The sequence below is a fragment of the Mustela putorius genome, unplaced genomic scaffold, assembly GCF_011764305.1.
Source record: "Mustela putorius furo isolate JIRA1106 unplaced genomic scaffold, ASM1176430v1.1 tig00000421_pilon_pilon_pilon, whole genome shotgun sequence".
NCBI lineage: Eukaryota > Metazoa > Chordata > Mammalia > Carnivora > Mustelidae > Mustela > Mustela putorius.
In genome coordinates this window covers 13,246,095-13,270,851 of record NW_025421375.1, presented here as the reverse complement: position 1 = coordinate 13,270,851, position 24,757 = coordinate 13,246,095, and the positions used below count along the sequence as shown (strand labels likewise).

The 24,757-nt window shown below is 36.8% G+C and overlaps 1 protein-coding gene across 3 annotated transcripts in view; it reads right to left on the bottom strand.

Annotated features, from left to right (window-relative positions):
* Positions 1 to 24,757, bottom strand: part of IFT74 (intraflagellar transport 74) — a 91,639-nt gene that overhangs the window by 17,876 nt on the left and 49,006 nt on the right. For all 3 annotated transcript variants that reach the window (XM_004761785.3, XM_004761784.3, XM_004761783.3), the window contains exons 14-16: positions 2,423 to 2,476; positions 1,006 to 1,103; positions 70 to 196 (exon numbers count right to left, since the gene is read on the bottom strand). In XM_004761785.3, coding sequence (XP_004761842.1) covers positions 70 to 196; positions 1,006 to 1,103; positions 2,423 to 2,476 — 279 coding nt within the window. The remainder of the gene's footprint in view (positions 1 to 69; positions 197 to 1,005; positions 1,104 to 2,422; positions 2,477 to 24,757) is intronic.

Below are 24,757 nucleotides of genomic sequence, written 5' to 3'. Positions count from 1 at the left end.
AACATTAAAGTTTTAAAGTTTCAATTTGTTACAGAAAAAAAAAAGATATTAAAATCTATGTTTTCTCACCTGAAGTCAAATTCCTAGCTGTACTTTGTGATTTCTGCATTTCAGTAGATTTAAAATTGAGATCATCCTGCATCATTTTCAGCTCTTGACTGGTGATAGAAGAGATCTGTTTCATACGATTTAGATTCTATATTTGTAGAGAAATAAAAATGGGAAAAAATTCCACTGATTTGCTTCCCCAAGAAAACTCTTGGAAAACACTGCTAACCAACTAGATGTTCTGAGTCAGTATCCTTTTTTGAAATACATCATTTATCATATATGTTTTATGTCTGCTTAGAAAATATAGTGAGATTCAAAGTCAGGTTTTTGCAATAAGGAGAGACTAAATTAAAGCTAATGTAAAAGAAATAATTCTGAATTTGATCTCACTGTAGAAGAAATTCAAATACACTATTTTAAGAACTGCTTGGAGTCTTCAGACACAGAATACTTAAGAGATTGTGCATTTTTCCTTCTGTTCTAGCACTCATTAGTAACCGTTCAATAAACATTTTTTATGAATCAAGATACTCCTTGATAAACTTTACTCTTATAGATTCTTACAAGAATCACTTCTATTCATAATACAAATGACTATGTAAAAATGTATCATTTTCTATTATAACATCCAGATTTTGAAGTTTCTGTGCAAACATTACTTATCCAAGTTCAGATACATTAACAATAGAAGAAAATCATAATAATTACTTTGAATTGGTCCCTTGCTTACTAAAAATTGACATTATACACATATCCTCCTTTCCCCTATCATCCTTAGCTGAATTTTGCTAGAAATAAACAAATTAATAGCTTAAAAAAATAAGCAAGGGAGTGTAAAGGAAACAGATTAAATTAACAGATGTAATAGTACACCACTGCATTTTTTGAGCTATATTTGGAAAGGTAATCACAGCAAAAATAATGAGGACACTAAGACAGGCACATGGTACTCACTCTACTACAGTGCTCCAAAAGTGCAACAATGTTGGCTTCTATCTGTGCCTTCCTTTCCAGCTCCTGATTCTTAGTTTCATCAAACGTCTCAATAAAAGCTGCAGATTTAAAATATGATAAGCTACTGTTAATATAGTTAACACTATATAAATTCTGATCTATAGGTCTTAACAGTACTTTTTAGAAATTCAAAGCAAATTTTACATTATGACTATATTTAATCTTTTTATTAACCACAGGTAATTAAATTACTCAGTAAGAATATTTCTACATATTCTCAAGCTTCTAAAGCTTAACAGTTATGATCTTAATACAAATAAACTAAAAGGTATAAATTCAGGCTCAGAGGTAACAGCTGATATATAGAAGAACACAAAAAAATCCATTTTTACATAGGCTCTCCTTGATATAATTATTCATACTTATAACTAGCCACAAATTTTAATAAGGAAAATAGTTGCTAATTACTTATTTCATCTGAAAATGAGTATTTTCCTTAAAATGCTGTATTAATCTCGACTAAATAATTTATTCACATTACAAATATTCTAAGAAATCTTCCTTTCCCTTGTCTAATATAGAATCATTATGTAATTTACTTTTTTATATTCTTAAGGTATTTCTATGGCTCTTTCAAAAAATAAAACTTACAGTTACAATAACTTTACTATTAGCACAAAACAACTAATTACTTTGAGATAATTTTTGGTACTTGCTGAGATTTAAAGAAATCTTAGAATATTGTTAAATCAGAGTTGGCAATTTCTACATTATGGCATGCTTCTATGAAGGTAACAATTGACATCGGACCAATAAAACTTCAGATTCTACCAAAATGATTATTAGCAAAGGAAACCAGGTAACAGGTAATATAATAATAAATTTTTAAAAATTTATCTATATTATAGATACAATGCAATTAAGTGAAGATCTACTTAGAAAGTTAAGATTTTTAAAAAGTAAATGAGCAGCTGCAAGGCTTCTAAAGTTACAGTTAGTAACAGACCAAGTAGCAAGATCTGAGGTGAAGGCTGATAAATAATGAGAGGGAAGTATTATGAAAAGCTAAAAATAAAAGGGCAAAAGATACTAAGGATGAATACAGTGAAGCAGTTAAGAGAACATTCAACACTCAATTAGTAAGTGGTCTCTGTACAAACAATAAATATAAGTACTAGCTTTAGAACCCAACTGTAGAACAAAAATACTCATATACACACAAATGTACAAAACCTTTAAAAAGTTTTCTACCCATCCCTAAACTATGCTAGATATTTATTAATTCTTCAAGGCAAATACTTTGAATGTCCACACTTCTGCACTTACTATCAGCCATTGTATCTTCCCAAAATGAAATCTCTGATTTTGTATACATGAACAGACATCAGAATATTTTCCTATCAGTAAGGTTACTTACTGTCCATATTTTCCTCCCGTTTTTTTAGTTCCTTGTACTTCTGATTCATTTCGCCTACAAGAGATACAAAATATAACATCAATTTCAAAAACTCCAGACACAGTGCTCTAAATGTAATTAGGTTTTCTATATACCAGTAGTTATTGAATATTCAAAATTTTTAATTCGGTGAAAATTTTTTAATTAACATAGAATCTTTTAAAACAACTATATATGCATATTTGATAATTTAGAAAAAACAATCTCCTGACTGGAAAGAACTTAAAAGACTTCCCAATGGTTCTCTATTTTGGTCCTAACTTGGACATACTCAACCTGCACATGAACACTTCTGGTAATGGGAAACATAAGCACCCCTAAATGTTCATTCCATCTTTGAATAACTCACAAGGGCAGGCAAAATAGCTAAGTAACCTCCCTCACAGACCTTAAAGTCTATAAAGACTGAATAAGCAATTAGAATGGCCTAAGTGCTACCATATGAAAAAAGGTGCTATAAAAGCAGAGCAAAGACAATTTATCTAGTTAAGGAATTTCCAGAAATTTTCTCTAACGAAGTAATACTTAAGCTTCATTATAAAGAATAAATGAATAGGAGTTACCTGGTTGAAACAGAGAAGAAGAGGTTCAAAGTCAAAGCAATTCAAGTAGAGAAACCCAAAAGTGAGGATGAATATAGTAGCACAAAGAAGTCAGAGTGCTATGGCTGAGTCAGAGAATGTGAAGTGAACAAGTGGCATAAAGAGGAGACAAATGATAAGAGACTTTATAAGACACATAAAAGTTTGTACTTCCATCTAAGAAAAATGGTAAAACTACCAAAGAACTTAAATCAGGGGAATAAAATGATCAATCTGCATTTCTGAAAAATATTTCTGGTTGAGTGAATAAAAGGCAAGTAATATTGGAGGCAATATGATCTGTTAGGAGGCTGTCACAGTAATGCAGGTAAAAGATGAGGGTTTCCTGGAGCAGAGCAATGGCAAACAGGATGGAAATTATATTTTCAATCCAGTCATTTAAGAACCAGAGTAAATAGATTTTGTGTAACTCACAGGTTTCTGTCTTGGGCAACGGAAGACATGGTGGTATTATTAAGTGAAAAGAGAAGCAAGTTTAGGAACAAATTGCTTACAACAGGTTTGGACATGTTGCCTTTAATATATGTGAAAGACATGTTTAAAAGGGCAAAAACCCAAGATCCTGACAAATGAACGAAACTGGACACTTTAGCAGCATAAAGGAGCCATTAACAGAGGTGGATCATGATAATTTTACAACAAAAGGATTTTCAGTGTAACAAAAACTGAGTTTTGGAAGGACACTACTACTTCCCTAGACTAGTGAGACAGCTGCAGCCCTGTGTTCTCAGGGTCCAGGTAGAGAAAGCAGAATAAGTTTGTGCTTGCACCAATCTGTAATTTATCCAAATCAGTCAATTTTTAGCATTCTGGGAAAAATTAAGGAAACTTATTAAGATGATGCCCAGTAAGGATGGAAAGAACAATAGAGTTCAGATTCCTAAGGCAGTTCCTGATAAGAAAATGGCATTTAGAAGAGCTTTAAGGGGGTGCCTGGGTGGCTCAGTGGATTAAGCCGCTGCCTTCGGCTCAGGTCATGATCTCAGGGTCCTGGGATCAAGTCCCACATTGGGCTCTCTGCTCAGCAGGGAGCCTGCTTCCCTCTCTCTCTCTGCCTGCCTCTCTGCCTACTTGTGATCTCTGTCTGCCAAATAAATAAATAAATAAAATCTTAAAAAAAAAAAAAAAGAAGAAGAAGAGCTTTAAGGGTTAAAAACAAAAACAAAAACAGGAGAACCAAAAGTTACAGGGCAGAGGTTAAAAAGCAATGGTCAGCCCATGTTCTGTATAAACTCCTATGCAATTTTTTCAAACACTGGCGAGAGTAAAGTTAGGAAGATTAAGGGGAGATAGTTAGGGTAGAGCCTCAAATAACATGGAGACATGGACTTTATTACTAATAACAAATTTGTATATGATTAAGTTTTTTAAAAAATAGATTATAGACAAATTAAACTATGTCACTGTTTGCTCACTTTATGGCAATGGTTTTTGAGAAGGAAACAAAGAACTAGAGCTGGATTACCCTCCATAGGAGGGTAATATGCATGGAAATGTTATACAACATATGTGAAGTAGCAGAAAAGCTAGTTTCTACTGAACCTGCCATATCCTAGCTTTCTTGCTTTCTTTCTTCTTCTTTTTTAATATCCTGGGTTTCTAAAAAAGTCATGGTTTGAGAAGTCCCACTCTTCAGAGATTGGTTAGGCATTAAGGGATTAGGAGCAAGGCCTACACCATAGGTTTTAGAAAAATTTACCTATCATCTTATCTTTTTTCTTATAAACTTAAAAAATCTTCTATACATGCTTTTAAAAGTTCCTCATCTTGCTATCAGACGTCAAGACACTGAGGTGAGGTTCTCATTCTGCAATCCCAAAGCAATTTCTCTCAATAAGATTATATGACTCCTTACTTACCAAATCCAAGGAGACAATTCCCAGTTCTTACTTCAGTCTGCAATATCTGACACTATTGATACATTCTTCTTTCTTTTCAGTGTTTTTCCTTATAATTTTTCTGTCTTTGGGGCGAGAACTTCTTTGGTTTTACTTACCCTCAGATCATTCTTTAGGTCTTCTCTTCGTGGCTTTCCCTTTCTTTAACATTTAAATTCTGGCTTCTGCTTTTACTTGACTTCTAATACTAACTTACATCCAAAAAAATTCCACTTATTCTTTTGGTTTAAAAACTCTCAAACTGACCTTTTCCCTAATTTTCTGACTATTTTATCCAACTGCTTAGTAGACACATTCATGTGGGTATCTTTCAGGATATCCTAACAGTATATTCATAATTAAACTCATCAGTCTTCCCTCTCAAAGTCTGCACCCCTCTGCATTCCCTATTATGTTTGGAAGTCTTTGGCCACACACTTATCATCCAAGTCAGAAACCTTCTTTTCTTCTCAAATCCATGTTCTTAACTGTCATCAGACTGAGCTAGAGGACATATCTGGTCAGTGTCTCCAGTTACATAGCTGGCCAGCTGGATTAGACAGGACACAGATCCCATATATCTTTGTAGATTCCCAAGCTTCATAAAACTTCTTCCCAAATCACTGCTGCTAAGAAGAAAGGAGATCAGGCAACTAGTGAACTCCTCTATTTTGTGATTTCTCAGTTGGAGGATTCCTAACTGAGCTGCCCATGAGAAGCAACGTACAGATACAGACAGTCCTAAGACAGGGTAAAATAAAGGAGTTATTACTAAGTATAAGACTACTAACATCCTACTATCATAGGAGAAGACAAGATCATATAATGGGGATCAATATGTCACACTGGAGGTACAAAAGCAGGCAAGCAAAAAAGAGTCCAAAGTAGTAAGAGTAAAGAGACCAAAGGAGAAGGAAAAGGGCACTTTGGCAAATAAGGGTTATTTTAGGGCTGTCCTCAAATTCTTAACATTTGATGTAATTATAGTTCTACCTTTATTTATTTATTTATTCCAAATTTACTGAATGCCTACTACATGCCAGATACTATAGCAGGTGCTGGGGACATAAAAATGAGCAAGATAGTTACAACTCAGGGCGCCTGGATGGCTCAGTGGGTTAAAGCCTCTGCCTTTGGCTCAGGTCATGATCCCAGGGTCCTGGGATTGTGCCCTACATCGGGCTCTCTGCTCAGCGGGGAGCCTGCTTCCCCCTCCATCTCTGCCTGCCTTTCTACCTACTTGTGACCTCTGTCAAATAAATAAATAAAATCTTTAAAAAAAATAAAAGATAGTTAACTCTATCCTAGAAGGGCTTACAAATTATTAGATGTACAAAACCAAAAGCTACAATGGAACATTAAGTGTTCTAAATGAGATATGTATGAAGTCCTATAATAAGCAGATAGTTGAAAGACTTCAGAAGGTTCTTATGTAGAAAATACTGTATCAGCAAGGCACTCTAATAGGTAACGAAGGAATTACGGAGATGAAGAAGACCTTGGCCTTCAAGACATTTATACTACAAGCACCCCAAATTAAGAAATGGGTACGGACTATTACAAAAGACTTGGAATACTGTACAGAGGATTATCATTGTTTTCTGATGCTCTCTGCCATAGAAAGCTAGTGGAGTAAGGGAGATAACGTTCTTCTTGCACTCCCATGGGACTGAGTAGCACACCACAGCCTCTGTCCTCACAGCCAGCTCATCTGACTCTTACTTCTCCCCCATCCAATGTTTCCTTGATTCTAGCCTTACAGAGCTATCTTGAATTTTATATTGAGAAGTTCTGCCACTTGAGAAGGTCTGAGTACCATTTTTCTCCCACCTTCTATCTTGATTAATATATAACAAGCTATAAGCTAATGACTCTTTTGCCCTCAAGCCCCCCAAATTGACCAGTCTACTGATTTTGGAGGTGAAAGAGCAGCAAAAAGAAAATAAAATCAGAGAAGTGGGCCAAGAATAAAACCCCATAGGACTTCTGCATGTCCAAATTCCTTCCTCTCTAGCACTTGAGGTCCTTCTGAGGCAAGCTAAGTTTCCCCAGGGCCTTTGAGTGTTCAGTACCTTTGAATGTTCTTTATGTGGCATGGTTTTTTTAGTCTCTGCCATTCTGCTCAATCTGCTCTTATTGAGTTCCAGTTCTTCTTTATCCCTTTTGAAGTATAATGCCAAGGGTTGTCTGGGTGGCTCAGTCAGTTAAGCATCCAACTCTTGATTTCAGCTCAGGCCATGATCTCTGGGTCATGAGACTAGGCTCTGGGCTGGCCATGGAGTCTTTTAAGATTCTCTCCCTCCCTCTGCCCTCTCCCCCTACTGGAAAAAGAGAAAGAGAAGGAAAGAAAAAGAAAGAAAGAAAGAAAGAAAGAAAGAGCGAGCGTGAGGGAAGGGGAGGGAGGGAGCGATGGAGGAAGAGAGATAAGGGAAAGAAAGAAAGAAAGAAAGAAAGAGAGAGAGAGAGAGAGAAAGAAAGAAAGAAAAGAAAGAGGAAAGGAAAAGGGAAAGGGAAAGAAAGAATGCCAAGAAATTAAGGATTCAAAACTTTCACTTCCCACAGTCTATATGTTCATTTTCTGTTAATGCAATCTAGAATTTCAGCTGTTTTGGAGGCTATATCACATTAATTAATACTGAGTTGTTGTTTAAATCTCTGCTAACATTTTCACATATTTCAGTAAGCCAGGGTACTTTCTCCTTCCCTTTCTTACTTCGATTTTAATTACTTTAGAGTTCCTATTATATTCCATCTTTTTATATTCAGTTTCTCTCTCCCACCTACTCTCCACCTGTCATTAGAGCAGTAAGTAATAAACTAGCATGTCAAATACCACCAAACTGCTATGTTTAAATGAGTCCATATAAGTTTAATGTTTTATCTTTTTTAAGATTATTTATTTATTTGTCAGAGAGAGAGAATGCACACACATACAGGGGGAGCAGCAGGCAGAGGGGAAGCAAGTTCCCTGCTAAGCAAGGAGCCAGATGCAGGACTCAATCTCAGGACCCTGGCATCATGATCTGAGCTGAAGGCAGACGCTTAACTGTCTGAGCCACCCAGGTGTCTCTAAGTTTAATGTTTTAAACTAACTTTTGGCTTCAGGCTTCTTCCAACTTATCAACCATACATTCTCTGCAAAATGTTTTAAATTTTGGCAGGTGAGTTTCTTTACAGCTATGCAGACCAAGTCTGATAATTCTATTTCTACACACTAGAGGCACTTTAAAAATATATAATAAAAATTCTCCAAATATGCAAAAGTTAAATTATTGCTAAAAGCCTCACCATATAAACAAAAGAAAAAGGACCATGAAGACATTTGATTTGGGGCAACTGGATGGCTTAGTTGGTTAAGGAACTGCTTTTGGTTCAGGTCATGCTCCCAGGGTCCTGGGATCGAGTCCCTACTGGGCTCCTTGCTTAGTAGGGAGCCTGCTTTTCCCACTCCCTCTACCTGCTACTTCACCTGTTTGTCTCTGTCAAATAAATAAATAGGGGCGCCTGGGTGGCTCAGTGGGTTAAAGCCTCTGCCTTCGGCTCAGGTATTGATCCCAGGTCCTGGGACTGAGCCCAGCATTGGGCTCTCTGCTCAGCAGGGAGCCTGCTTCCCTTCCTCTCTCTCTCTCTGCCTGCCTCTCTGCCTACTTGTGATCTCTGTCTGCCAAATAAATAAATAATGTCTTCAATAAATAAATAAATAAAAATCATATATATTAAAAAAAAATTTGTTTTAACAGAGTAATGTCAATAAAACCGGATGGTAAAATAAATAGTCCTTGGAATGTACTAAATACAACATAACTTCTTGATTATTTCCTAAAGCAGTGGTTATAAACTTTGCATGTATCAGAATCATCAGGAGGGGTTGCTGAAACACAAATTGCTAAACCCTATCCCTAGCATTTCACACTCAGTAGGTCTGAAGTGGAGCCCCAGAATTTGTTACAGATGGTGCTTATGCACTTGATCTGGAAATACCATCATTCTAATGAAAAATACAAAATGTAGCTTAACAAATCTTCAAATTGAACAATAAGCAATGATTCCTTCTTCATTGAATGTATATTGAATCCCTATAGAATGGCAATGTGTAAATGCCATTTGGCATCTCAGATACCAGAATATAAATCACTTGGAAACTGAATCGATTAACTTAAATATCCTGGGGAAAATATTTTTCAAAATATGTTTTGGGGAAATCCCCAGGAAAGTTATTCAAGTTTCAGTTTATAAATTAAAACCATTAATAATAACAGCTAATAACTAATACTATATGCACTATTATAATGGTATGCTATTCTCAGCCTCTCTCACACACACACAAAACCCCTTTCATCTAATCTGCACAGTGACTCTAAGTAGAAAGAAGGTACTGTTATCATCTCCATTTCAAAAATGAAAAAACTAGTGGCACCGCAGTGGCTCAGTCAGTTGAGCAGCTGGCTCTTATTCTGGCTCAGGTCATGATCTCTGGGTCGTGAGTTTGAGCCCCAAGTCCGGCTCTGCACTAAGCATGGAGCCTGCTTGAGATTCTTTCTCTTCCTCTGCCCCTCCCCTACTCACACATGTGTATTCTCGCTCTCTAATAAATAAATAAATCTTTAAAAAATAAAAATAAATAAAAATGAATTAACTAAAAAATAGAAAATAAAAATGAAGAAACTAAGGTATATAAAAAAGTCAAATAGTATTCCAAAATCAGCCAGTAAAATAGCACAGCTCAGATTTGAATCCAGACATTATGGTTGCAGACCTGTACTCTTTAATAAAACTATCCTGTCTTTATAAATTCCAAATTACCTGACATACGCAGAGAATGAAAGCTTCTAAACTAGGCCATAGAACCCTGACTACGAAAAAAGTAGTCTATAGACAAACCAAAGAAAAAATTTTATATTTTTATTACCCTTCAAAGAAGCATATAAATTATAGAGTAAATTGCAAAGACTTTATACAGAGTTTAGGACAGTAATACAATTATTCTATAGCACTTCATATATATTTCTATCATGATACATATTTATCACATTGTAGTAGTTAGATTTTTAAATGTCTGATATGCTATACCAATAACAACATATTTGGTTTTACAATCTTATCCATCTTTGGAAACATACTGTACTCTAAAAATGAAGGAATAATTTTTAGTGAGCTATAATGCCCCCAAATCTTCTTGAGAGACAAGTGCTTAAAAATAAAAGATTTTGGGGCGCCTGGTTGGCTCACTGGGCTAAAGTCTGCCTTCAGCTCAGGTCATGATCTCAGGGTCCTGGGATCAAGCCCCACATTGGGCTCTCTGCTCTGAGGGGAGCCTGCTTCCCTTCCTCTCTCTCTGCCTGCTTCTCTGACTACTTGTGATCTGTCTGTCAAATAAATAAATAAAATCTTTAAAAAAAATAAATAAAAGATTTTTTTTTAAAATAATGTGACTACTTTCTCAACTGTATTGGTTAAGCCTGATCTGTGTAAGTAGACATTCAGAAAATCAGTCCCACCTTGTGGATCATAGTAGTACTACAAATGCAGGCCTTAAGGAACCGTGAACAGTCGAAGTGTATATTCTCTGATCCCTACCTCTGAAACCAATAACATTATATGTTAATTGAATTTAAATTTTAAAAAGTGTGTATTCTCTTGACTGACAAAAACTAATAAATTTATAAATAACTGGTGAGGAAGAACTTTCACATACTGCTGTTGGATGTATAAAATGGCACAACTTTTTCTGAAAGAAATTTGCAAAAATAATAAAAATTATAAACATAAGTAACATTCTATTTATAATTTCATTTCTAGAAATTTACCTATAGAAATATTCAAGTTAAAAAACATGTGTGCAACAAGGTTATTTACTGCATCAGTATTCTTGGTAGTGAAAATTTAGAAACCACTTAAATGTCAATGTGGATACAGTGAATATACTATTTAACCATAACACTAACAAAGATGATGATGGTAGCTAACAGTTGTTGGGAGTAATAAATACGTGCCAGGCACCATTCTTGGCCTGGCTTTAAAACCCTGATACTGACCACTATGCTATACTTCCTAGAATGAAGTATACATCCTCATATGGAAGAAGGTACATTAAATATGGTGTTAAATGAAAGATTCAACCTCAGAGGAATTATAGATTACTCCATCTTAAAATACATATGCTTATGTATGTACAGAACAAATCTAAAAGTCTATAAAGACATCGAATTGTAAATAATTTGAAAGGCTGGGATGACTCAACACTGGGATGACCATGAGGAGAAAGGAGATGACTTTTTACTTTATACACTTTTCTTCGCTTGAAATTTTCAAATTAAGTACATACCAGATTTTTATATCAAAAGCACAAATTTTAAAAAATAAATTAACTAGTCTTTAAAATAACTAGTTCAAGGAAAAAGATTTTTTTAAAAGATTTTATTTATTTATTTGACACAGAGAGAGCACAAGTAGGCAGAGAGGCAGGCAGAGAGAGGAGGAAGCCAGGCCCCCCACCGAGCAGAGAGCCCAATGCAGGACTCAATCCCAGGACCCTGAGATCACGACCCGAGCCGAAGGCAGATGCCTAACTGAATGAGCTACCCAGGCATCCCCAAGGAAAAAGATTTTTAAAAAACAGGAAGGGATAACCTCCTACCTGGTAAGGTTAATTGCACAGTTAATGAAAGCATGAGAATGGTCAAAGTCACACACACACACACACACACACACACACACACACACCCCACCTATAAAATAAAGCACATTCAGGTGATTAAAACTCTAGAAATTCTGAGTAAGTTAGGTATATGAAATTGATAATTTCTTAAAAGATGGCAAATTGAATATGCACAATTAGTTCTAATCCTCACCAAACTCAATTAAAACTATAGTAAAAAAAATTTTTAAAGGTAAAATTCCCAGGAAAAATGAAAATTAAAAAAGAAAATAACAGAAATAAAACTTCAAAAGCTGTAAGTAGATGGACAAGTAGCAACTAACTGAGCGGACTAGAGAAAGCCTAAACCTAAGCCAGCACTGGGTAAAGCTGAGAACCAAGTCAGTTTCAAAAGGTTTTAGAATTTTGCATAGAAGACCGATCACTTATTTTGTGTTCCTACTCCATGAAAGGTTTTTTCATGTTTTAAAACACTAACATTCTTCTATTTAATGTAATATAGTGAAGAATGAATAAAGGATCTGATATAAGTAGACCAAGAAACAATACCTACTTTGAGGAAGCTTCAATATGAGACTATATAAAGTCTCAAGTATTAATATGTAGGTGAGAATAAAAAAATTCTAAGTCAACAATCACAAAAACAAATTACTTAGCTATATGTCACAAATAAACCTTGAGGTAAAAGGATCCTTATTTAAAGGATATCCTGTGTTATAATACAGACTACTATTTTTTTTCTTTACCCACAACAATAGTGTTTTTTTCCATTACTTACTCTTTCTCATTCAGAGCAATATTTTTTTCAAGTTTTTATTTAAATTCCAGTTAGCATACATTGTAATATTAGTTTCAGGTATACAATTTGGTGATTCATCATTTATATACAACACCCAGTGCTCATCTGAACAAGTCAACTCCTTAATACCCATCACCCATTTGACACATTTTTGGGCTCTTTCCATAATTTGCCTACTGTTGATAATGCTGCTCTAAACATTGGGATTCATGTGCCCATTCGAATTAATGTTTTGGTATCCTCTGGGTAAATACCTAGTAGTGCAATTGCTGGATCATAGAGTAGTTCTATTTTTAACTTTCTGAGGAACCTCCATACTATTTTCCAGAGTAGCTGTACCACTCTGCATTCCTATCAATGGTGCAAAAGAGTTCCCCTTTCTCTGCATCTTTGCCAATCTGTTGTTTCCTGTGTTGTTAATTTTAGCCATTCTGACAGGTGTGAGGTGGTATCTCATGTTAGTTTGATATGTATTTCCCCGATGATGAGTGATGTTGAGAATCTTTTCATGTGTTTGTTAGCCAGCTTTATATCTTCTTTGGAAAAATGTCTATTCATTTCTTCTGTCCGTACTTAACTGGATTACTTATTTTTAGGGTTGTTGAGTTGATTAAGCTCTTTACAAACTTTGGATACTAACCTTTTATCAGATATGTCATTTGGAAATATCTTCTCCCATTCTGAAAGTTGCCTTTTAGTTTTGTTGATTCTTTCCTTCACTGTGCAGAAGCTTTTTATCTTGTGAAATCCCAATAGCTCATTTTTGCTTTTGTTTCCCTTGTCTCAGGAGACATATCTAGTAAGAAGTTACTACAGCCAGTGTCCAAGAGGTTACTGCCTGCGTTCCCCTCTAGGATTTTGATGGTTTCCTATCTCACATTTAAGTCTTTTCATCTATTTTGAATTTATTTTTGGGTAGGGTGTAGGAAAGCAATCCAGTTTCATTCTTCTGCATATTCCTGTCCAGTTTTCCCAACACCATTCAAAGAGAATGTCTTTTTTCCCATTGGATAATCTTACGTGCTTTGTTGAAGATTAGTTGAACCATATAGTTATGGGTCTACTTCTGGGTTCTCTGTTTTGTTCCACTGATGTATCTGTCTTTCTGTCAGTACCATACTGTCTTGATCACTACAGCTTTGTAGTATCACTTGAAGTCCAGAACTGTGATGCCTCCAGCTTTTCTTTTCTTTTTCAAGACTGCTTTGGCTATTCAGGGTCTTTTCTGGTTCCATACAAGTTTTAGGATTGTTTATTCTAACTCTGTGAAAAACGCAGGTGGTATTTTGAGAGGGATTGCATTATAAGTGTAGATTGCTTTGGGTAGTATAGAACTTTTAACAATATTTCTTCTTCCAATCCATGAGCATGGAATGTTCCTTCATTCTTTGTGTCATCTTCAATTTCTTTCCTATGTGTGTTATAGTTTTCAGAGTACAGATTTCCTAACTCTTTGGTTAGGTTTATTCCTAGGTATCATGGTTTTTGGTGCAATTATAAATGGGAGCAATGCCTTGGTTTATCCTTTCTGCTGCTTCATTACTGGTGCACAGAAAGGCAATAGATTTCTGTACGGTGATTTCGCATCTTGTTACTTTACTGAATTCATGTTATCAGGTATAGCAATTTTTTTAGTGGAGTCTTTTGGGATTTTCTTGGTTGTTTTTTTAAGATCTTATTTTTTTAAGTAAACAGGGGCTCAAACTCACAACCCCCAAATCAAAAGACCTATGTCCTTCTGACTGAGCCAGACAGGCCCTCCTTTTGGGTTTCCTGTATAGAGTATCATGTCACCTTCCTTGCCAATTTGGATGCTTTTATTTTCTGATTGTTGAGGTTAGGACTTCTACCACTATGTTAAATAACAATAGTGAGAGTGGACATGCCTGTCTTGTTCCTGACTGTAGAGGAAAAGCTCTCAGTTTTCCCCCATTAAGTGCGAAATTAACTGTTTGTCTTTCATATATGGCTTTTAGGATGTTAAATTATGTTCTCTCTATCTCTACTTTGTTGAGTTTTTATTAAGAATGGATGCTATACTTTGTCAAATGCTTTTTCTCCATCTATTGAGAGGATCATATGGTTCTTTTCTTTCATTAATGTGGTGTATCATGTTGATTGATTTGCAAATATTGAACCACCCTGGCAACCCAGGAATAAATCCCACTTGATCATGGGGAATGATTCTTTTAATGTACTGTTGGATTTGATTTGCTAGTATTTTGTTGAGAATTTTTGCATCCACATTCATCAGAGATATTGGCCTATAGTTCTTTTTTAATGGAGTCTTTGTCTTGTTTTGAAATCAGGGTAATTCAGAATGAGTCTGAAAGTTTTCATTCCATTTCTATTTTTTGGAACAGTTTGAGAAAAATAGGTAGAACTCCCCTGGGAATCCATCTGATCCTGGACTTTTGTTGGGAGATTTTTGATTACTGCTTCAATTTCTTTGCTGGTTATGGGTCTCCTCAAGTTTTCTATTTCTTCCTGTTTCAGATTTGGTAATTTATATGTTTCTAGGAATTTACCCATTTCTTCCAGATTACCCAAATTGTTAGCATCTAATTTTTCATAATGTTCTCTTACAATTGTTTGCCTTTCTGTGGTGATGGTTATTTCTCCTCTCTCATTTGTGATTTTATTTGGGCTCTTTCTCTCTTCTTTTTGGTAAGAGTGACTAGGGGGTTTTCTTTTTTTTTTCTTTTTTTTTTTTTAATTTTTTATTTTTTATAAACATATATTTTTATCCCCAGGGGTACAGGTCTGTGAATCACCAGGTTTACACACTTCACAGCACTCACCAAATCACATACCCTCCCCAATGTCCATAATCCCACCCCCTTCTCCCAAACCCCCTCCCCCCGGCAACCCTCAGTTTGTTTTGTGAGATTAAGAGTCACTTATGGTTTGTCTCCCTCCCAATCCCATCTTGTTTCATTTATTCTTCTTCTACCCACTTAAGCCTCCATGTTGCATCACCACTTCCTCATATCAGGGAGATCATGTGATAGTTGTCTTTCTCTGCTTGACTTATTTCGCTAAGCATGATACGCTCTAGTTCCATCCATGTTGTTGCAAATGGCAAGATTTCATTTCTTTTGATGGCTGCATAGTATTCCATTGTGTATATATACCACATCTTCTTGATCCATTCATCTGTTGATGGACATCTAGGTTCTTTCCATAGTTTGGCTATTGTGGACATTGCTGCTATAAACATTCGGGTGCATGTGTCCCTTTGGACACATTTGTATCTTTAGGGTAAATACCCAATAGTGCAATTGCTGGGTCATAGGGCAGTTCTATTTTCAACATTTTGAGGAACCTCCATGCTGTTTTCCAGAGTGGCTGCACCAGCTTGCATTCCCACCAACAGTGTAGGAGGGTTCCCCTTTCTCCGCATCCTCGCCAGCATCTGTCATTTCCTGACTTGTTGATTTTAGCCATTCTGACTGGTGTGAGGTGATATCTCATTGTGGTTTTGATTTGTATTTCCCTGATGCCGAGTGATATGGAGCACTTTTTCATGTGTCTGTTGGCCATCTGGATGTCTTCTTTGCAGAAATGTCTGTTCATGTCTTCTGCCCATTTCTTGATTGGATTATTTGTTCTTTGGGTGTTGAGTTTGCTAAGTTCTTTATAGATTCTGGACACTAGTCCTTTATCTGATATGTCGTTTGCAAATATCTTCTCCCATTCTGTCAGTTGTCTTTTGATTTTGTTAACTGTTTCCTTTGTTGTGCAAAAGCTTTTGATCTTGATGAAATCCCAGTAGTTCATTTTTTCCCTTGCTTCCCTTGCCTTTTGCGTTGTTCCTAGGAAGAGGTTGCTGCCCGTGTTCTCCTCAAGGATTTTGATGGATTCCTTTCGTACATTGAGGTCCTTCATCCATTTTGAGTCTATTTTTGTGTGTGGTGTAAGGAAATGGTCCAATTTCATTTTTCTGCATGTGGCTGTCCAATTTTCCCAGCACCATTTATTGAAAAGGCTGTCTTTTTTCCATTGGACATTCTTTCCTGCTTTGTCGAAGATTAGTTGACCATAGAGTTGAGGGTCTATTTCTGGGCTCTCTATTCTGTTCCATTGATCTATGTGTCTGTTTTTGTGCCAGTACCATGCTGTCTTGATGATGACAGCTTTGTAATAGAGCTTGAAGTCCGGAATTGTGATGCCACCAACGTTGGCTTTCTTTTTCAATATCCCTTTGGCTATTCGAGGTCTTTTCTGGTTCCATATAAATTTTAGAATTATTTGTTCCATTTCTTTGAAAAAGATGGATGGTACTTTGATAGGAATTGCATTAAATGTGTAGATTGCTTTAGGTAGCATAGACATTTTCACAATATTTATTCTTCCAATCCAGGAGCATGGAACATTTTTCCATTTCTTTGTGTCTTCCTCAATTTCTTTCATGAGTACTTTATAGTTTTCTGAGTATAGATTCTGTGTCTCTTTGGTTAGGTTTATTCCTAGGTATCTTATGGTTTTGGATGCAATTGTAAATGGGATTGACTCCTTAATATCTCTTTCTTCTGTCTTGCTGTTGGTGTAGAGAAATGCAACTGATTTCTGTGCATTGATTTTATATCCTGACACTTTACTGAATTCCTGTATAAGTTCTAGCAGTTTTGGAGTGGAGTCTTTTGGGTTTTCCACATATAGTATCATATCATCTGCGAAGAGTGATAATTTGACTTCTTCTTTGCCGATTTGGATGCCTTTAATTTCCTTTTGTTGTCTGATTGCTGACGCTAGGACCTCTAGTACGATGTTGAATAGCAGTGGTGATAATGGACATCCCTGCCGTGTTCCTGACCTTAGCGGAAAAGCTTTCAGTTTTTCTCCATTGAGAATGATATTTGCGGTGGGTTTTTCATAGATGGCTTTGATGATATTGAGGTATGTGCCCTCTATCCCTACACTTTGAAGAGTTTTGATCAGGAAGGGATGTTGTACTTTGTCAAATGCTTTTTCAGCATCTATTGAGAGTATCATATGGTTCTTGTTCTTTCTTTTATTGATGTGTTGTATCACATTGACTGATTTGCGGATGTTGAACCAACCTTGCAGCCCTGGAATAAATCCCACTTGGTCGTGGTGAATAATCTTTTTAATGTACTGTTGAATCCTATTGGCTAGTATTTTGTTGAGTATTTTCGCATCTGTGTTCATCAAGGATATCGGTCTATAGCTCTCTTTTTTGGTGGGATCCTTGTCTGGTTTTGGGATCAAGGTGATGCTGGCCTCATAAAATGAGTTTGGAAGTTTTCCTTCCATTTCTATTTTTTGGAACAGTTTCAGGAGAATAGGAATTAGTTCTTCTTTAAATGTTTGGTAGAATTCCCCCGGGAAGCCGTCTGGCCCTGGGCTTTTGTTTGTTTGGAGATTTTTAATGACTGTTTCAATCTCCTTACTGGTTATGGGTCTGTTCAGGCTTTCTATTTCTTCCTGGTTCAGTTGTGGTAGTTTATATGTTTCTAGGAATGCATCCATTTCTTCCAGATTATCAAATTTATTGCCGTAGAGTTGCTCATAGTATGTTCTTATAATAGTTTGTATTTCTTTGGTGTTAGTTGTGATCTCTCCTCTTTCATTCATGATTTTATTTATTTGGGTCCTTTCTCTTTTCTTTTTGATAAGTCGGGCCAGGGGTTTATCAATTTTATTAATTCTTTCAAAGAACCAGCTCCTAGTTTCGTTGATTTGTTCTATTGTTTTTTTTGGTTTTCTATTTCATTGATTTCTGCTCTGATCTTTATGATTTCTCTTCTCCTGCTGGGCTTAGGGTTTCTTTCTTGTTCTTTCTCCAGCTCCTTTAGGTGTAGGGTTAGGTTGTGTACCTGAGACCTTTCTTGTTTCTTGAGAAAGGCTTGTACCGCTATATATTTTCCTCTCAGGACTGCCTTTGTTGTGTCCCACAGATTTTGAACCATTGTATTTTCATTATCATTTGTTTCCATGATTTTTTTCAATTCTTCTTTAATTTCCCGGTTGACCCATTCATTCTTTAGAAGGATGCTGTTTAGTCTCCATGTATTTGGGTTCTTTCCAAACTTCCTTTTGTGGTTGAGTTCTAGCTTTAGAGCATTGTGGTCTGAAAATATGCAGGGAATGATCCCAATCTTTTGATACCGGTTGAGTCCTGATTTAGGACCGAGGATGTGATCTATTCTGGAGAATGTTCCATGTGCACTAGAGAAGAATGTGTATTCTGTTGCTTTGAATGAAATATTCAGAATGAAATATTCTGAATATATCTGTGATGTCCATCTGGTCCAGTGTGTCATTTAAGGCCTTTATTTCCTTGCTGATCTTTTGCTTGGATGACCTGTCCATTTCAGTGAGGGGAGTGTTAAAGTCCCCTACTATTATTGTATTATTGTTGATGTGTTTCTTTGATTTTGTTATTAATTGGTTTATATAGTTGGCTGCTCCCACATTGGGGGCATAGATATTTAAAATTGTTAAATCTTCTTGTTGGACAGACCCTTTGAGTATGATATAGTGTCCTTCCTCATCTCTTATTATAGTCTTTGGCTTAAAATCTAATTGATCTGATATAAGGATTGCCACTCCTGCTTTCTTCTGATGTCCATTAGCATGGTAAATTCTTTTCCACCCCCCCTCACTTTAAATCTGGAGGTGTCTTCGGGCTTAAAATGTGTTTCTTGGAGGCAACATATAGATGGGTTTTGTTTTTTTTATCCATTCTGATACCCTGTGTCTTTTGATAGGGGCATTTAGCCCATTCACATTCAGGGTAACTATTGAGAGATATGAATTTAGTGCCATTGTATTGCCTGTAAGGTGACTGTTACTGTATATGGTCTCTGTTCCTTTCTGATCTACCACTTGTAGGCTCTCTCTTTGCTTAGAGGACCCCTTTCAATATTTCCTGTAGAGCTGGTTTGGTATTTGCAAATTCTTTCAGTTGTTGTTTGTCCTGGAAGCTTTTAATCTCTCCTTCTATTTTCAATGATAGCCTAGCTGGATATAGTATTCTTGGCTGCATGTTTTTTCTCGTTTAGTGCTCTGAAAATATCATGCCAGCTCTTTCTGGCCTGCCAGGTCTCTGTGGATAAGTCAGCTGCCAATCTAATATTTTTACCATTGTATGTTACAGACTTCTTTTCCCGGGCTGCTTTCAGGATTTTCTCTTTGTCATTGAGACTTGTAAATTTTACTATTAGGTGACGGGGTGTGGGCCTATTCTTATTGATTTTGAGGGGCATTCTCTGAACCTCCTGAATTTTGATGCTCGTTCCCTTTGCCATATTGGGGAAATTCTCCCCAATAATTCTCTCCAGTATACCTTCTGCTCCCCTCTCCTTTCACTTTCTTCTTCTTCTGGAATCCCAATTATTCTAATGTTGTTTCGTCTTATGGTGTCACTTATCTCTCGAATTCTCCCCTCGTGGTCCAGTAGCTGTTTGTCCCTCTTTTGCTCAGCTTCTTTATTCTCTGTCATTTGGTCTTCTATATCACTAATTCTTTCTTCTTCTGCCTCATTTATCCTAGCAGTGAGAGCCTCCATTTTTGATTGCACCTCATTAATAGCTTTTTTGATTTCACCTTGGTTAGATTTTAGTTCTTTTATTTCTCCAGAAAGGGCTTTTATATCTCTCGAGAGGGTTTCTCTAATATCTTCCATGCCTTTTTCGAGCCCGGCTAGAACCTTGAGAATTGTCATTCTGAACTCTAGATCTGACATATTACCGATGTCTGTATTGATTAGGTCCCTAGCCTTCGGTACTGCCTCTTGTTCTTTTTTTTGTGTTGAATTTTTACGTCTTGTCATTTTGTCCAGATAAGAGTAAATGAAGGGGTAAGTAAAATACTAAAAGGGTGGCAACAACCCCAGGAAAATATGCTTTAACCAAATTAGAAGAGATCCAAAATCGTGAGTGGGGAGAAAGGGGATAAAAAGAGGTTCAAAAAGGAAGAAAGAAAAAAAAACAAAAAGAAAAGAAAAAGAAAAAAAAAAGAAAAAAAAAGAATTTTTAAAAAAAGAAAACACCTAAGAAAAATGTAAAAAATATATATATATATTAGATAAACTAGTAAAAAATCGTTAAAAAAGAAAAAGGTAACAGTTAAAAAAAATTTTACCCAAAGGCGAGAAAAAAAAAAATGAAAAAGAAAAAATTAAATTAACTGCAAGACTAAAAAAAATCACAGGAAAAAAGCCATGAGTTCCGTGCTTGGCTTTCTCCTCCTCTGGAATTCTGCTGCTCTCCTTGGTATTGAAACCGCACTCCTTGGTAGGTGAACTTGGTCTTGGCTGGATTTCTTGTTGATCTTCTGGGGGAGGGGCCTGTTGTAGTGATTCTCAAGTGTCTTTGCCCCAGGCGGAATTACACCGCCCTTACCCGGGGCCGGGGTGAGTAATCCGCTCGGGTTTGCTTTCAGGAGCTTTTGTTCCCTGAGCGCTTTCCGTAGAGTTCCAGAGGACGGGAATACAAATGGCGGCCTCCTGGTCTCCGGCCCGGAGGAGCCGAGAGCCCAGGGCCCCACTCCTCAGTGCGCCCTCAGAGAACAGCGCCCAGTTACTCCCGTCTGCCTGACCTCCGGCCGCGCGCTCCGAGCTCACCGAGCCTGCGACCGGTTCAAGGTAACACGGAGCTGCGAGCTTGCTGTCAGCTCTGTCTCTGTAGCCGGCTTTCCCGTTCCAATACCCGCAAGCTCTGCGACACTCAGACACCCCCGATCCTTCTGTGACCCTGCGGGACCTGAGGCCACGCTGACCCCGCGTGGGCTTCGCCCCGGTTTAGCCTCTGGAGCGATGTCCCTCAGCGGAACAGACTTTTAAAAGTCCTGATTTTGTGCGCGGTTGCTCCGCCGCTTGCCGGGAGCCGGCCCCTCCCCCCGGGGTCTATCTTCCCGTCGCTTTGGATTCACTTCTCCGCCGGTCCTACCTTTCAGAAAGTGGTTGTTTTTCTGTTTCCAGAATTGCTGTTCTTCTTCTCTTCGATCTGCCGATGGATTTTCAGGTGTTTGCAATCTTTAGATAAGCTATCTAGCTGATCTCCGGCTAGCTGAAGCAGTCTCAGCTTGCTACTTCTCCGCCATCTTGACTCCTCCTCGACTAGGGGGTTTTCAATTTGATTAATTCCTTCAAAGAACCAGCTCCTGGTTTCATTGATCTGTTCTACTGTTTTTTTTTGTTTCTACTTTTTAAAAAATTTTTATTTATTTATTTGAGAGAGAGAGAGCACAGAGGGAGAATGGGAGGGAGAAGAAGACTCCCCACTAGGCAGTGAGCCCAATGTAGGGCTTGATCCCAGGACCCTGGGATCATGACCTGAACTGAAGGCAGATGCTTAACTGACTGAGCCACCCAGGTGCCTCCTGGTTTTTTTGTTTCTGTATTATTTATTTCTGCTCTAATCTTTATACTTTCCCCCTTCTGCTGGCTTTAAGAAGAAGCATATTTTAAAAGGCAACAACTGGGGCGCCTGGGTGGCTGGCTCAGTGGGTTAAGCCTCTGCTTTCGGCTCAGGTCATGGTCCCGCGGTCCTGGGATCGAGCCCCACATTGAGCTCTCTGCTTCAGCGGGGAGCTTGCTTCCTCCTCTCTCTCTCTGCCTGCATCTCTCTCCTGCTTGTGATCTCTGTCTGTCAAATAAATAAATAAAATCTTAAAATAAATAAATAAAAGGCAACAATTAAGAAAATATTTAATGGCTGGCATTTAGATGAGAAAAGAGAACTCTGGATGGGTTCTGCCTTTTCTGAAAAATAGTACAGCCCCAGCCAATAATGCTCTGCTTTAGCAATGATGTAGTTTATACTCATATTCTGGCCATTTTAGTATACATTTAGTATACTCATATTCTAGCCATTTCAATAGAACTACTTCTCATTGCTTCTAGTTCACATAAATAATAATTATTTACAGAACAGTATATGTATTTCAATCTTAATCTTTTTAGAACTCATATAAAAAATTACTTCATCCATCAAGAAGGCAAAACCACTATCTGGGTGAAGCCTAGCAAATATTTAAGATGATAAAATTAAATCCTTCAGCAGTTTGAAAGGAGTAATGCTATTTTATTATATTGAAATTTTTGCAAGGAAATTATTACTCTTTTCAGTCACTTAAAGACAAAGTAAAGATTTTAGATCTAAGAAGCCTATCTAGAATTGGTCAAAAGTTCAGGTGTATTATGAGGATTACTTAGCATCTGCACAATGAAGATTTTCATGGAACAGTCAAATAAGTGTTCATTGAATTTACTTAGTTTAACTTTAAGAAATAGTTACTCAATGAAACTTTTGGCAAATTATAACTTTAGAGACTTGCCAAAATGAATACATATAATACACTTAAGGAAGATACTGGACTACACAGCCACCATTAATACCTAGCAGAGAATAAAACTGTATGTAGCCCCAGAGTATGCCTCTGAATTTAAAATGAATTACACAATACTGAAAGATGAAGCAACTACTAACAAAGTGAGACATATATAAATCATTCATAGTTTATAAGTTATCTTAACCAGAACCACTACAAGGCAAAAGGTAGTCTTAGGTGGATCATACAAAGGTACCATAAATAGCAGAAGCTAAGATAGCCATCTACAAAATTAGTAAAATAGGCCAGAAGGGATAAAGCCTGAGGCAGGAAGAAGTATGAATTGGAAACTCAAAATAACTTGATTATCCTCCATATCTTAAGGATTGGATGATCTATAGTCTTGTGTTGAGGAAATGCTGAGAACGCAGATGTAGGTGAGAACCCAGCACTTCACCGGAAATTATTAATCCAAGGTAAAACCTCCAGAAAATAACAAAACCTTTGCTAACCAATACAGCTATCTCTGGAGAAGAGTGCATATGTACATCCTAAGAACTAGAGGGCAGAAAGAAGTGATAGAGTCCAACTTTCATCTTTTGTTCATTCTACAAATCTTTCCCTGCTGAAATATAGCACTGTTTCATTCATTCCACAAACATTTATTGAGTGTTTATTTTCTTAGACTCTGTGTTGATGAAAGAGGTTATCAGAATGAATAAGACACAGTCCAGATCCTTTGAGGATGTATAGCCTCAGAGGTAGACAAACATCCAAGTAGGTACTGATAATATCATGTAGTCAATATAGTGATATACGCAGTGTGCTCTGATAATGGAGTAATTCACTCACTTAGCTCAGCCCAGAATAGGTCAGGGAGGGAAGTTAGGGTTATTAATGGTGGATTAAAGGATACCTGAAGTAGATTTTATTTTTTTTAAAAAGATTTTATTTAATTTGACAGAGAGAGAGATCACAAGTAGGCAGAGAAGTAGGCAGAGACAGAGGGGGAAGCAGGCTCCCTGCTGAGCAGAGAGCCCAATGCGGGGCTCGATCCCAGGACACTGAGATCATGACCTGAGCCGAAGGTAGCGGCTTAATCCACTGAGCCACCTAGGCGCCCCTGAAGTAGATTTTAAAAGGTGAGAAGTTACAAAGTAAATAACAGGGGATAGAACATTCAAGACAAAGGAATAAATAGTAGGAGCAAAGGATTGAGCATGACACAGTTTGATTTACCAAAAAGGGGGTGAGGTATGGAGTACCACAAGACGATTATTATTAGACTGTAAGGATAAAGATGATGAGGAGTAGGAGAGGAGATGGACAACATACAGGTCAGACTGCAGAGGGACTATAATGCCATGCAAAGATTCTTAAACTTTATCTCATAGGTCATTGGGAGCCACTGTTAAGCAGGAGAATGACACAGAATCAATTTTACATTAAGTTACTCTAGCAACAGAGTGGTAGATGAATCTGAGAGGGGACAGATTGGAGGTGGGACAACCAGTTGGAAATCTACTGTACTGTAATAAGTCAGTAATAGTAATAGGTAAGAAATAATGAAGTCCTGAACTAATACATAACCTTCTAACAAACCCCCCTGTGCTTTTATATCCATAATTCAGGATGTTCACATCTACTGTAATAGGTCAGTAATAGTAGTAGGTAAGAAATAATGAAGTCCTGAACTAATACATAACCTTTTAACAAAACCCCCTGTACTTTTATATCCATAATTCAGGATGTTCACATTATAGCAGAAGAATAAAAAAAGGCATGTGTTGAGATCTATCTATCTATCTATATTTAATATGTACTATTATATTCTAGATTTTTTTCCACATTAATCAAAAAGGACAAAGAAGGTTAGAAATCAAAAAAGAAAACAGAAGCTAAAATTCAAAACATTCTACTTATCTTAGAACTTGCAATTAATAATAAATCATTGTGCTTAAACCAAGTTACTTTACTGGAAACACAAATTGAATGTTGTTTAAAAATTTAAATTGAGAAAGAGGAAAATTGTTTAGAAAGTTTCCCATAAAGTATCTAAAA